This window comes from Rattus norvegicus, chromosome 11, assembly GCF_036323735.1.
Source record: "Rattus norvegicus strain BN/NHsdMcwi chromosome 11, GRCr8, whole genome shotgun sequence".
In the NCBI taxonomy this organism is placed as follows: Eukaryota; Metazoa; Chordata; class Mammalia; order Rodentia; family Muridae; genus Rattus; species Rattus norvegicus.
This window is the reverse complement of record NC_086029.1, coordinates 79936697-79951748: the sequence shown is the minus strand read 5'-3', so window position 1 is coordinate 79951748 and position 15052 is coordinate 79936697. Positions and strand designations below refer to the sequence as shown.

The 15052-nt window shown below is 44.4% G+C and overlaps 1 protein-coding gene across 35 annotated transcripts in view; it reads right to left on the bottom strand.

The window, feature by feature from the left end:
* Kalrn (kalirin, RhoGEF kinase) overlaps positions 1–15052 on the bottom strand; it is a 605866-nt gene that overhangs the window by 357462 nt on the left and 233352 nt on the right. For all 35 annotated transcript variants that reach the window (XM_039088642.2, XM_039088658.2, XM_039088661.2 and 32 more), the window contains 1 exon segment: positions 8026–8148. In XM_039088642.2, coding sequence (XP_038944570.1) covers positions 8026–8148 — 123 coding nt within the window.

The window sequence follows — 15052 nt, the reverse complement described above, 5'->3', positions numbered from 1 at the left end:
CCCCCCAAGGGGGTCTGTTCTCAGTTCTGTGGTTTGCTGCTAGCATTGACCTCTGTACTGGACATGCTCTGGATGTGTCTCTCAGGAGAGATCTATATCCAGTCCCTTTCAGCATGCATTTTCTACCTTCATCAATCTTATCTAGATTTGGTGGCTGTATATATATGGGTCACATTTGGGGCAGGCTCTGAATGGGCATTCCTTCAGCCTCTACTCAAAACTTTGCCTCCCTATACCCTCCTATGGATATTTTTGTTCTTTTTAAGAAGGAGTAAAGCATCCGCATTTTGGTCATCCTTCTTGAGTTTCACGTGGTCAGTGCATTGCATCTTGGGTAATTCGAGCTTTTGGGCTAATATCTACTTATCAGTGAGTGCATACCATGTGTGTTTTTCTGTGATTGGGTTACCTCATTCAGGATGATATTTTCTAGTTCCATCCATTTGTCTATGAATTTCATGAAGTCATTGTTTTTGAAAGCTGGGTAGTACTTCATTGTGTAGATATACCACATTTTCTGTATCCATTCCTCTATTGAAGGGCATCTAGGTTCTTTCCAGCTTCTGGCTATTATAAATAAGGCTGGTATGAACATAGTTCTCCATCTGATTTTTGACATAGGGTCTTTTACTGAACCACCAGAAAACACTAGAGATCACCAATTTAGCTAGGCTGGCCAGTCAGGGAGTTCCAGTAAGGCACCTGTCTGTTTTCTCAGGTCTGAAATTACCTGTGCACACCAAAATGCCCAGCTTTTCACAAGGTGCTGAAGATCCAACCCCAGGTCTTCATGTTGATTCAGCAAGCATTCTATCGAGCCATCACACTAGGTCCTGGGGTCATGGCTGACACAGTTGAACCTACGTTTGCTGACTGCTTTTCTCCATCTGTCATGCATTTCTTCCTACATCACTGCTCCCCCTACACTTCTGTACTAATAGAATACTTTCGAATGTAGCATGTCAGTATCGGCACTGACTGACTTTTACTATTTTTAACTTATCTTCCTTATCTAAGAAATATATCTTAGCAGAATCAGCTTCTGATGTATGGTATTTAATTCAGTGACTGTGGAAACATTTCTCCCGGAGAGAGCTTTATTCCCTTTCCCTATGCATTGTGGTATTGTTCCTGTATATATTATATTCATAAATGATTCAAACTCAATACTACATTGCCATAATTACAACTTTTTTTATAATCGCATGCCTATTAAGACTGAGATAGAAAAGGAGAGTTAATATATGTCATAGATTGTGTTTATTAGCATCTGAGTTACCATTTCTACAAGTTTTCATTTGCTGCTGAGGATTCCAGTTTCTACTGGAGATGTTTCCTTGGACAGTATGGAATTTTACCCACCTATCTCCTTAGTGTGTGCTAGTTGATTAATTTCTGTTATAGGCCCAACAATACATATACATATTATTTTATACAACTGTTTTTAAAATCAGTGAAGAGACAGGAAGAGAGTGAATTTGTGCATCGCCCTTTATAGTTACATAATTAATTTTTACCAGTACTGTCTGTTATGGTGGACAAATGAGAACAGTTGCTTTCAGCATAAAGAACTTCCTTTGTGATTTTTCTTTCCCAATTTTCTTTGCTACACTATCAGGTCTAAAGTTTAATCTACATCTCCAATCCCTGCCTTTTACAAGGTTCTCCCAAGGGCACTTTTAAAAGCTCGATTGCCTTAAACATCTGTAATCTCTGTTGTAGATAAAGTCAGTTCCTCTGGGGAAAGATTTGCGACTCAGGTTTTTTTGTACAGTACATTTTTACCCTCAATCAAATCTCCAAGCCATTCATTGGGTTGGAGGGGCCGTGCTTTCCTTGGTGGAACCTCCACTTCAGGAGTTAACTTCTCAGGGGTATGGGGTGAGTAACCTCAAATCTTCATGCCTTCCTTGTCTCACCCATCAAGGGGAGCCCTTAAGATTCTCACAGCCGCTGTTTCCCGAGTGAGGGTTTTGAAGAATAACTGCACACCTTTAGGCTATACTCATTCATACTCAAACCGCAAAACAGGCGGCTTGGGGCAGGAATAGAAATGTCCTACGTGGGAACGCAGTCCTTCAGCTAGGAGCTGGAGGACAGAGGACCTAAAGTCCGGGTTGCAAGCAGTATGGAGTCGTTTTTATCCCGCTGAACTGGGAAGGTAAAGGAGGGAGGGGGTCCCTGACTCCAAATCCATGATTTTGAGTTTTTTTCATTTTTTATTTGTTTATTTACTTTTTATGTTTCTTATTTTCTGCAGGAATTTCAAATGATCTCCAGAGACTTTAACTAGTGTTTTAAAACAATTTTCTCTAGTTTCAAGGTGGAGTGAGCAGGTCCATAGAGCTCCTCGGGTTATCACATTGGAAGGCTTCTCTTGGGCCTTCAGATATTTTGTTTGGGGGAACAACTACTATACATGTAAAGGCTATGGAACAAGAACTTTCTCATTGTAATGGGACTATAAATTATTTGGGGAAATTGTTAAAAATACATATTCCCAGGGACTCACTGCCAGAGACTGTGATTTTCCAGGACAGAAGGAGGAAAAAGAGGAGAATTATGCATTTTTACCAAACTTTCCACATGATACTAATTTTTAAAAATGCATACAGCATTCCTTCCTTCCTTCTCTTCATCCCTCTCTTCCCTTTCCCCATCCTCTAGGACAACAAACGTAGGAGCTTTGCTATTCCCACCGACACTAGGGTATAATATGTGTCCATGAATTAGCAGACATGTGTGTATGTATGTGTGTGTGTGTGTGTGTGTGTGTGTGTGTGTGTGTGTGTGTGTGTGTGTGTGTGTGTATTTCCACCTGAATCTAGAAATTCTGCTACTACAGGAAGTGGAGTAGAACCCTGCTTTGAGGCCTCCCCAATCAAAATGACAGCGTAACACACAGCAACATGTTGGAGTGAAGAGGTCACTTGCCTAGAATCTTTTATCTCGTGCAGCAGTTGTGGCTTCCCCTAGGGAGTTGTCATTTGTAACTTCCCCTCAGAACAGAGAGACCACCACAAACTTTTTGCAAGTGGCTTGATTTGCATACCATCAAATGCAGCGTTCGCCTCTACAGAATGGACGAATAGCATTGAATATAAAACATGTGATGGCAGAGAGGCCCCCACTGCTCATGTGCACATCTACCATCACAGCATAGCGTCATTGCTACTGTGAGCCCTCCCGATCGTCATAAGAACAGAAAATGAATACCATTCCATATTTTAAAAGCTCCAGACAGGAGTCATTAGCAACTCATTTCTTCCCCCAAGGAGAAAGCTAGTTTGAAGTGTAAACAAGGCTGAATTAGACTTGCACACGCTCCTGTGAGTTAGGGCCTGTCACATGAAGGGTGAACTTTACATGGATAGCTACAAGATTGTTCTGTGTAGACTGGACTCTGACTTACTTCCAGTTACCCTAGACTAACTCTGACTTACTTCCAACTACTCTCGCTCCCAGCAGCGAAGGCCACACTCAGGGGATAGAGAATTTGCCAACAGAAGGCAAAATTAAGAAAGAGAAAGGCCTCAGAGAGCTCAGAAAACCTGAGGCACTGTAGGGAAACCAGGGAACCAGAGGATATCTTTCTACTGGGTTTAGCAAGTCAGTCATCATTATTATTGATCAGAAGACTAGAATTCCCCTGTAGGAACTTAAAAAAAAAAACACGTTGTGAGAAAAAAAAAAAACAAAACCCTAAAGATTAAAGAGTTTCAGTCTTTTCCTTCCAGATTTGTTGATGTATATACTGAGTGGGGGACCTTTCTCAGGGTGCTTAATTGGTGCCCTTTATTAGTAACAAGTCATAAATAAAACCGAGGAAGTTTCTGACTTTCTTCCCAGCACTTACACAGTGATTTCTGTATTATGTCCTGAACTGAACCCACATCCCTGGGTTGAAACCCTACGCCCTAGCATCTCAGAATGTGTTCACATTTAGGGAAAGGGTAGTAGTTAATTTAAAATGCAGGTATTAGTATGAGGCCCTGACTAATCCAACTCGTGTCTTCTAAAACCAAGACATCAGGATACAGACACACCAGAGGTGTGTGCACTCTCAGAGCAAACACTGTGTGAGGGCATACGAAGGAAGGCACCATCTTTTACCAAGGCACTGAGAGAGGCTCAGGAGAACCCAATCTTGCTGGCCTGTCGGTCTGGGTCCATGCTGCCAGACTGCAAGGTAATACATTTCGGGTCTCTTTGTTTGTTTGTGATGATGTTGCTGCGGGAAGAATCCTGGACCTCGAACATACATGCTATGAAATGTTCTAGCACAGAGCTGCAGCCCTAGGCTTTGTTTTTTCTTCATTTCTGATGTCCAAGACACACTAGTTGTGGTATTTGCTACAACATTCCTAGAAAGCTAATATATTCAGTAACTGTCACCTTAGCTAGAATTACATATTTAATCAGTATGTAAACAGTGGGCATGGGGAAAAACATAAATGGGTAACTTATGAGCTGATAACTTCATACAATTTGATATACCTAAGACTTAATGTACATTCCTCAATTCACATTATGCATGATGAGCATGAATGAGCTTGTCAAGCCAATGCTGATTGCTAATGACAAGGCCACCTGGTCCCCTCCTCCTCTGAATCCAGCCTCTTCCCATTGTCCCAGCAACCCTTGCTTTGCGACTTGAGACTGTTGGTTTGTAATTACGGATTTATTGATGAAGTTATACATTTAACATCTGTCTCTCTTATGAATTCTATGGAATAGGACTCTGTATGTGTGTTCATTGCTACAGCCCCAGCATCCGGCACAACACCTGACTCTCAGTTACTTGTTCTGTGACCTAATAAAAGAAGTTATCAAGTTCTAGAGTTCTAAAATTGGGGAGGTTGATCATCAAGATTTAGCACTGCATTGTTTCTCTTAAAACTATTTTAAAACATCTGTATATATATATTCCTCTGCAGAGAGGACCCATAGCTTTTATACAATAGGGCTCTATGACCCTCCCCAAATTAAGAATCATGGGTCTAGTTCTGTTGTAAAACAAGATTAAACAGTGAAGAACTCAACTGCAGCCGGAAGTATACTACAAAACGATTTGTGTGTGTGTGTGTGTGTGTGTTGTGTGTATGTGTGTGTATGTGTGTTGTGTGTATGTCTATGTGCCTTGTGTGTTGTGTGTGTATGTGTATGTGTGTTGTGTGTGTGTGTGTTGTGTGTGAGTGTGTTGTGTGTGTATGTGTGTGTGTGAGAGAGAGACAGACAGACAGAGGGGAGAGAGAGAGAGAGAGAGAGAGAGAGAGAGAGAGAGAGAGAGAACAGAGACTGAAATGCCTCAATGAATTTACAGAACCATCCATATCCCTGCCCCTTTCCTCCACTCTCCCTGAAGAACTGATCATTCCTGAAGTCATTGGCTGGAGTCGTGAGTAGCTGCTGGCATTCATCTGTTTCTTGGCAGCATCATTCATCACCGAGGCCAGGGAAAGCGCCTGTAATTCTCTCCATTCACCTGTTTGAAACGATGCCAGCCCTCTTTGTAGGAAGCTCCTTTTAATAACAAGCCCGTAAACTTCCCAGAAAACAAGGGCACTGAGCTGCATTTATGAAGCACGGGTGTCCATGCAATTTGACCAAACAATCCTGGGATTTCCCTTCCCTTCCTCAGCAGCCTGAGAGGAGAGCCAGCCTAATCAGGCTACAGACGTCTGGTCTTGCTGCTGCTTGCTGCTGGCTCAGTCACTGAGGAGCTAAGGGAGGCTGTGGATGGATTGCTTCACACTAATTGGCTATTGGTATTAAATCTTCCCCCTTCCAGGTTCAGAAGATGCTCTCCTCAGTATTTCCTTCCTTGTTTTTGTCCTGAAAATGACTTCCACAGTAGATTTGTCACCGTAAAGGTTTTCAGTGTGCCGTTAACTCATAGTTACCCACGGTAACTGGGGAGAGCAGTAATGCAGATAATTCACAGCCAAAGGCACTCTCTGTCTAGCTCTTAACGCATGGTTCAAGGGGCTTGGTGGCAGCCTTACCTCCCTAATTATGTTTGCCTTTGCTGCTTATTAAAATGAGCCTGACTGCCTTCGGGGCCAGGCAGTTGGGTGATGTGAAAATTCTGACACAGAATTTGTAACTGTCTTCAGGGGAAACTCCACAAGGCACACAGATAATCAAACTTGACTAGATTTGACTTCACAGTCTAATCACCTGTGATCAATTACTTTGTTCCTGTGGGACTGAGTCTGGGATAAGAAATAATTATAGTTGGGAGGGGAGGGGTAGCTACATTTAGATGAGTACACAAGACTGGGTTGTGCCCCAGTGTCATCACAGGACCATGTTGGTTTTCCTACCTGGCTTCACGATCTTGTTTTCTGTGGTTAATGATCTCCCTGTGCAAACCTTACAGTGTCCATCTCTGGTTAACAGCCTGTGGTGGCTCCCTACGCCTGTTACGACTGTTCCCAATCAGCCCGCAGTGGAGCAACATGACCCTGTCCCCTTAAAGTTGTAGATGGGTACTGAGGTTGATACTGACCACGGAAATGTGCCTGGAAACTGACCAATGGACACGTCACTTCTTAGAGCCTGCTGTGTTTGGTCTCACACTTTGTCAGGCCAGTGTCTGGCAGCATCTGAGATGGTGGCTGCTCTAACTCTGTCACTGGTACCTGCGATGAGCCTACTTTGAGCTGGCTTCCAGCTGCTTAGAGTTTAATGTCCTGGGTTAACTTAGCGTATCTGGCAATGTACATCAGATGACACTGAGACCGAGTTTCAGCTCTGTGTGCGGACAACGAACGACCACAGGATAGAATCATTTCTTCTTCAGCGTGTTGGGTCCCGTATGAAGCACATTTAAAACAATTCCGTTGATTTGTTGACCATGGAATTTTCTTCCTTACCCCGCCATCTTCCAGATTCCCGTTTGTCTCCCACTCTCAGGGGCAAAGCTGCAAAGGGTGAAGAATACCCTTTGTTTCTTTCAGGGAAGATGGTGGAGCTGTGTCTTTGGACCAACAGAGCCAGAACGAGGGAGTAGAAACAAACAAACAAAAAAAAAAAACAAAACAAAACAGTGTCTTTGGTGGATGCATTCGTAGGCTCCATGTGTTTGGAATATAAGAAGGTTTAAGGACAAAGATTTCAAAAGGAAGCCTTGAAGCGTTGACACAGGAAGCATAGCATCCCCAAAGCTGGTGTCTGAGTGATCACGTGCTACCCACTCTAGACTCCCAGGTCTACCATGATACCTGCATTTACTGATGACCTACCATGGGCCAGACACAGTTCCAACTTCTTTACCATTATCTTGTTGATTCCCTGAGCAAACTTCTGGGATAGTTACAATTTATATGTCACAGATGAAGAAGTTAAAACATTGAGGTAAACCCCTGTGGCCACGTTGAGAGTAAATGGTCTCTTCTAACTTCAAGCCCACCCGAACACTCCCATCATGTGTGCTCCCTCCCGTGTCCCTCCCCTCCCTGTCAGTCACACTGCCGACTCCACAGACTGCCGTCCTCTGGAAACTTCTGCCTTCTAGAACAACATAAAACAATTCTTCTCCCTTCTCTCTGACTCAACACTCAACTATCTGAAGGCAACAATCGTGCGTCCCATAGGGTTCTCCCTCCCTCTGTGAGCAGCCACAAGTCATTCAACACTTCCCCATACAACATAGCTTTAAGCCCTTCTCTGTCCCTGCTCAGTGACTCACACATGCTGGGGACCAAAAAAAAAAAAAATGTCAGTGAAGTCAGTGACGTGGAACTGGTGACTCTCTGGCCTTTCAGCCTTGTCTAAGCTACTGCCCCCTACAACCCCAAGGCACATTCCTTTCATGGTGCAAAGTGGAGTGGAGATCTGCTGTAGGAACAGCTGGCTGGCCCAGCGCCCTGCACAGGTCCCCATATTGGAAAGTGCACTGGTAAAGGATTTGAGTGGTCAGTGCTCCCTATTCTAATTCGTTTGCTCCTCCTCTTCCTTTGTCCCAGCCGGCCCTTTCTTGTCCTGTCCCAGAGGCACACTGAGAACGACCTTTCCACTCACCATGGAGTTCATGGCAAAGTGATTGTGCTGTGTCTGGAGGTCTAGTGCATGCTGGTAGCTGACTCCGATCTCTGTGTGGCTCTGAAGAAATAACTCCTTGTTGTGGCTTATCCAGTCGAACATCTAGAAGGGAGAAGAAGGGGACAAAGTGACGAGAAAGGTCACAGGTCAAGCAGAACAAAGCATTCAAAGCTACAGAGAAGAATAAAGCCCTCTAGCTGTTTCCCAAGGAGAAGCTGCTATCTCCCTGGAGTCAGGGTAGGCTACAGGCTGAGTTTACAGGAGAATCCTCATTTCTTTGGCATAAAAATTCACAGGAAGCTTCCGTCTCTCTATAGAGCCTAGGGAAAAGAGACCATGAGGGCGAGAAGTGGGATAGGATGGTGGTGGTTATTATCCCAAGGTAGCTACTGGCCCTTTGTAAAGTCTTTAGAATGCTTTGAGGACCGGTACTGAGAGAGCAAGCCAGGAGGCCTAGCCCACTCATTCAGGTAGCCATGACTTCTCCTGGAAGTCCCCACACAGAAGGAGACTCACCAGAGCCACAGTTCCAGGAAGTTCCTAGCTCTTTAGGATACCAGATATAAGAACCAGTGCATGTTCCCTCCCAAGCACTCAGTCTGTCTCAGAAATGAGAATATGATGTAGTCGATGCAATAAAGAAAGTAGGGACATTTGCGAGAAACTGCCGGGGAGCACTTCTTTTTTTTTTAATTTTTTAAAGATATTTTTATTTATTATATATATGAGTACACTGTCGCTGTCTTCAGACACACCAGAAGAGGGCATCAGATCTCATTACAGATGGTTGTGAGCCACCATGTGGTTGCTGGGAATTGAACTCAGGACCTCTGGAAGAGCAGTCGGTGCTCTTAACCACTGAGCCATCTCTCCAGCCCCGGGGAGCACTTCTTTAGGCATGGTGTCTCTTCCTTTGACACTGTCTTGCGTGTCACCAATTCTGCCTGCTGTAGCCATCTACCACACGCCAATAAAAGCAAAGGGTGGAGTCAAGGCGGCTGCAGCAAACAGCCAAACCCCTGATTGAGCTGAGCCTAAGTTCCATCTTCTCTCTGGACTTCTGAGGACCTGAGGCGAGACTCTCCCCCTCTATTACTCAGTCCACTCTAAGTTAGGGTTTGTAGTTTGCTGTCCAGAACACTCAGGTGAGACAGCCAGGCAAGGTGTGGGCAGCACCTGTGAAGAAGGCCACTCTTCTCAGGCTGTGTGTGTGTGTGTGTGTGTGTGTGTGTGTGTGTGTGTGTGTGTGTGTGTGTGTGGTGGTGGTGGTGGTGGTGGTGGTGGTGAGAGGACCAGATAAGCTAAGACAGGGTATGAACTGCTCTGGCTTTTCCGTGCTCTCTTCTCCTTACAGAGAAAACTAAGCTTGCTTTTCCATTTAAGTCTAACCAGTGTGCATGGGATGCCTGCCATGCCCAAGGTGACATAGGGTCAAAAATGTTAAAAAGGTGGTTCTTGAAATTAGGTGGCTTTTATGAAGTGTAAAAGCTGATGTGGATCAGATTCTGTTTGCTTAGAGAATTTCATACTGAGTAAAACACGTTTTCATCATTAAAATTCCTCTCTTCCCTCCAACTCCTCCATGTCCCCCAGCATCCTCTCAAATTCATGAACGCTTTTTCGATAATTATTATTGTTTCTTTTGTGTGTGTGTGTGTGTGTATGTGTGTATGTATGTATGTATATGGTGTGTGTGAATATATGTGTATATGTATATGGTGTGTGTGTCTGTGTGTGTGAATGTATGTGTGTATGTGTATGGTGTGTGTATTTATGGTGTGTGAGTGAATGTATGTGGTGTGTGTGTATAACTTAAATCACAACAGTAAAGGTCTATAAATATGATAGAGGCTCTTATGAGCAACTAACAGGGAACAAAGAACACTACACTCCCCAGAAAAGGAGAGCCTATGTTAAGCCTTGACTTAGAAACCAGATAGCTGAAGACCAGCAGCCTGAATGACCGGACAAAGAGAGAATGGTGACACAGGGTGGAGATTGGGGCAGTTCAATATGTCACATGTGCTGAAAGCAACTCAGTGCTGCTTGCTGTGCCTGCCTTGACCACATACAGCTGAGGAGCTAGGTGCACAGAGTGACCACATGCAGCTGAGGAGGCAGGTGCACAGAGTGGCCACATGCAGCTGAGGAGGCAGGTGCACAGAGTGACCACATACAGCTGAGGAGCTAGGTGCACAGAGTGACCACATGCAGCTGAGGAGGCAGGTGCACAGAGTGACCACATGCAGCTGAGGAGGCAGGTGCACAGAGTGGCCACATGCAGCTGAGGAGGCAGGTGCACAGAGTGGCCATGCAGCTGAGGAGGCAGGTGCACAGAGTGGTCATGCAGCTGAGGAGGCAGGTGCACAGAGTGACCATTGAAGGATGTGGGCCACATGCTGACAGCAGGATGTGGGTGTATGTGTGGGTCTTATAAAGTATGAATCAGCTGTGGCAGAAGTTTGGGATGTGGACTAGGAGAGCCAGGGGGAATATTGTGGGGAGTGTGGGGCACACTAATCCAGGTATAGGCGAGGGCCTGGAGCAGCAGAAGAGGCAAGAGAATCAGGCAGGTTTGAGAGCCCCCTTTGGACAGGACCTCCCAAAGGCTCATTATCACTTGGAAAGAGAGGGTGAGTGAGAGCTATGGAGACCAGTCCTGGCATATGGGTTCCTGCAATCCCAAGAATCACCATGGGGACACTGAAGGATGGGGATAAGAAACTGAGGGTGTGCAGAAATAGTCCTGCATTGGAGAGGCTTAGGGGAATTTAAGCCAAGCATGTCCTATGGGCTGCTAGATTCATGTGTCTGAGGGCCTAGAGAGAGACATCAGGGCTATAACAACTCATGCCTGAACACAAGAACATTAGCCTACGGTCTGGAGACTCTCCCACCGGAACTACTCAAGTAGCAGAGGGTTCATTTCAGGCTGCAGGCTCCCTAGCAGGCTGAGCAGATATGTGTGTTGAGTACACCGTTCTGAGTCCATCAGCCTTAGCGAGCCCCAGACTGCAGGCAGCTGGCCAGGCCTCCCCCAAGTTACCACTAAGAATGAAGGGGAAAAGAAAAAAGTGCTGGCATTTAGAAGATTCCTATTCTGTAATTTTTTTACCTTAAAATTTCTTCCTCCAAACCTTATTTCAAAATAATTTCTCCTCCCCTTTCCTTATTTACAAAAGAATCAATAAAGTTAATGAAAATCTGAAATGCCAGAAGCCCTTGGGACTTCTGATTACAGTGTCCCCCTTGGCTATCTCAGCAGCCCAGCAGTGGCCTTGTACTTTCTGTTGAACAACCATTTAGATGTATACAAAACAGGCAGAGGAGGTGTGTGCCACAATGATTAGACTGCTGGGCACCAGGTCCTTGCTGGGATTCAGAGAGAGGCGAGCTGGACGCAGGCCAAGGGAGGCAGGAAGCAGAGTGAAGTGTAAGAGGTAAGACAGACAGAGATTGCTACAGCGGCTGCATGCCCCACTAGACCAGTTCCTCACAGACTGGCACCCATGCCATCCCCAAACTCATGTTCTGCTGATGAACGGCTTCCTGGTAGTGAGGCGCCCTGACAAAGTTTATCTTGTTCTGGAGAAACTGCTTCGAAGAAGTAACACATGTCCTGGGAAGACAGAGAAGACCTGGTCTGGGCACTAGATGGTCTCATGCTAATACATGTTCTTTTTAAACTTTGTAAAGTTTTTGATCGAAATATTTATATCCATTCTATTTTAATTATATCATATTAAATACTAACACATTAAATAGTAGTGTACATTATTATATTTATACATTGTATTATAAATATATTTTACACATTTATTATACGAGACCTTATTAAACAGTACATTCTGATCTATAACACAGTGCATATTCTGATTTGCAAGGACTAGTATCCCCTAGAATGGGGGCAAGCATCCTGGATAACAAGCGGCACATTTCTGAAACCCATAAAAAGCATTCTCTTTCTATTCAAAACAAAAATAAGTTCCATGGAGTCTCCTGACTTTGAAGGTATGTTCGTCCATCGCTATAGCTCCTATTTCTAGTGACTGAATTAAGGGAGGCAGCAAGAAAACTGGCCTTGTTTTATAGCCAGTGAAGCTCAGCTCCTTAGTCGCTGCCACGTTTCTCAGGTGCTTTCAAGTTCACGATGAAATGTCCAATCACGTGTATTACCTTATCGTGACCCCAAACAGTATCACATGGCTATTGCCATCAGGCAACAACAGAGCATGCTCAGAGAAATGAAGCCCAAATTCTAGAAATCATTATTCTACTCCCTGCTCCATTGCCCTGAGTGTCAGCCGGGCTCTGAGAGCCATGATGCCTCAGCCAAGGCAAAGTGCATGAGGCCGCCTGTGTGTCTATACCCAGCTACCTCCTCTAGGCTGCACCATCGGGAAGGATCACAGATGCCCAGGGATAGCTGGTCAAACAGTATTCCTTTCCATGAATGCTGGAAAGAATTAAGGAAGGAGGTGGGATGGGAAGGGAGGGAAGGAGCAGGAGAGAGGGAGGATGACAGTTGGTCATGGTCTAGGATTGTTAATGTCCAGAGAAGAACGTTTCTAAACACTCCCAATCTCAAGAGAAGACCATTTATAATTTGATCCATTTGAATTTAGCATCTGGAAGAGCCTTAAGCTGGAGCGACAAAAAGATGTAAAGGAGAAGAAAATATACCTACTGTAGCTTTGGGTGCTTTTAAGAAATTACAAAGTTACCTTCCACAAAGTCTAATGTAACAACAACAGCCATCCTTCCAGAGGATGGTCGTGTCTAAATAATTCCATTACAGCTCCGTCTGAACAGAACATAGTTTTCTCTGTCTTGCTAAGAAAGATGTTCTATGTAAGCTACTCAAGGCTTTTTTTTTCTGTTTTGTTTTAACTAAGCTAAGTAATTTTTTATGCTAGCTAACTTAAGAAAAATACACAAATCTGACTCTTCATAAATAGTCAACATTAAAGGAATCTATTTATATGCAAATTAGGAAAAAATAAACACAAGACTTTCCATTTTTTTTAAAAGATGGGGTAGCTAAACGGTTATTATTGCTCTGTTCTGTTTTTAATGAAGCATAACTATTTCATAGAGCAGGGATATTAAGTAAAAATCTCGTGTTTATTTTCCTGCATTTAGCAAAAGCCACTGACATCATCTTCTAACTTTCAAACCACCTGAGTGTTGTCGGTGTCATACACTCTCTAATTATAGACTACATTGCAAACAAGATACTCATGCTCAGCCTTGATGAGCTGATTAAGTAAATGGCCAAAAAAAAAAATGGTGGGTTCCTTTTGGCAGGACACGTGTGTCCTAGTACATGCGGGGCTGTGCTCTGCTTTCCTGCCGCGCTTCATCTGTAAAAGCTGTGCCCTGCGAGGTTCAACAGCCTCCTGCAGGTAAATCTTGTTAGGCCCAGGGAAACAAGGTCTCCAGCCAATTATAAAATAAAACCTTGTGTTAGAACACAAAGAGCAGAAAAATGCAAATCACTACAGGCTGCTGGCTGAACTCTGCCAAGCTGTATCAGGGATCTGAACCTCAGTTTTTATCTATAAAATAAGAATACTAATTTATGCTTTTTAAGTCATAGGCTACCGGGGCACTCAATTAAAACGAGGGGTTAGAAGAGGCTTTGTTGTAGGCTGTACACATATGGAAATTTTTTAATCCATATAATGACTATGTTCTAGCCTACTCCCATTTAAAGCAAATCAATAGGTAAAAGGTACGGATGTAAAACGGAAAGTTCGGGCTGTAAACCCACCAAGGGCTGGTGGGACTCACTCACACCTGCAGTTCACATGCACGCAAAACACCACGACCCGCTCACCTGAGACACACTACTAGAACAACCACAGGCCTCTTCAAAGAGCAGTCCAGAAGTACCAGCCTTTACTCACACAGGGACCCTGTGGGTGTGTCTGCCTACAAAAGGCTCAGAGCCCCTCCATCAATATACCTGGAACTCTGGTGCCTTCCTATTTATTGCCTTGCATGGCCTGACCACAGAGATAGCATATTAAAGCAAGACCTTGGTCCTCATCTGCCTCTCTGCCTCTCTGCAAGCAAGCATCCATGTTCCTTCTTCCCTACCCTCTCAGCTATTACTAGAAACTGTTTCCCTTTGGTTTGTAACAGGTTTCCCCCTAGCCCCCACTCAGGAGAGATGCCTATTAAAAAGCCATTTTTTCCCTCTAATCCCTTTTCGAATTAGTTTATCCTGGATCTAGAAGTAGCTCAATATGTGCTTTCTGAGCATGAGCCATGGACGTGATTCTAAAATTGGCAGAGGGATCGCAGAAAGAAGATGGAAGACCCCACACCCCCTCCCCCCCGATACACACACACACACACACTCACATGCACACACATGCACCTGGGAACCAAGCAAATCTCCTGACTTCACATTTGTGCTTTCACAGAAACTCTGACTGCCCTGGGACACATGTTCTTGTATGAACAGAGCAACACTCACTCCTCGTGTGTGTGTGTGTGTGTGTGTGTGTGTGTGTGTGTTCTTGCCTAGGGTTCTTAGGATCCTTCAACTTCAACCCTGGTTTTTAATTATCTACTCTCCTAGATTAAACTTCTGATTTCCTAAAAAGGAGGAGGAGGAAGAGGAAGAAGAGGGGGAAGAAGAGGGAGGGAGGGAAGCAAACAGGGAAGAGAGAATATTCAGGACCCCAAAATGTGAACCTAGTTTCTAGGTTTCAAGAACTTCTACTGTAGCCAGTCGCCTCTCCTGTACTGATTCATTTATTCAGTCCATCAGGCTGTGTGTAGGGGTGGGGGCGTGGTAGGGGGTCTCTGAAGAGACCATCATTTCACTGATTTTAATGAAGGCAGAGACACAGCCTGACAGGCTGTCGTGGTGATAAACATCTACTGAAGGAGAAAAGGTGTCCTTAGCTGTGCCTGTTCTCCGTTCTGCTGGTGGCATATCTGCCTACAGATGTTTATACCTCTCTTTTAAAGGAAACTGCTTTTCCCATTGACA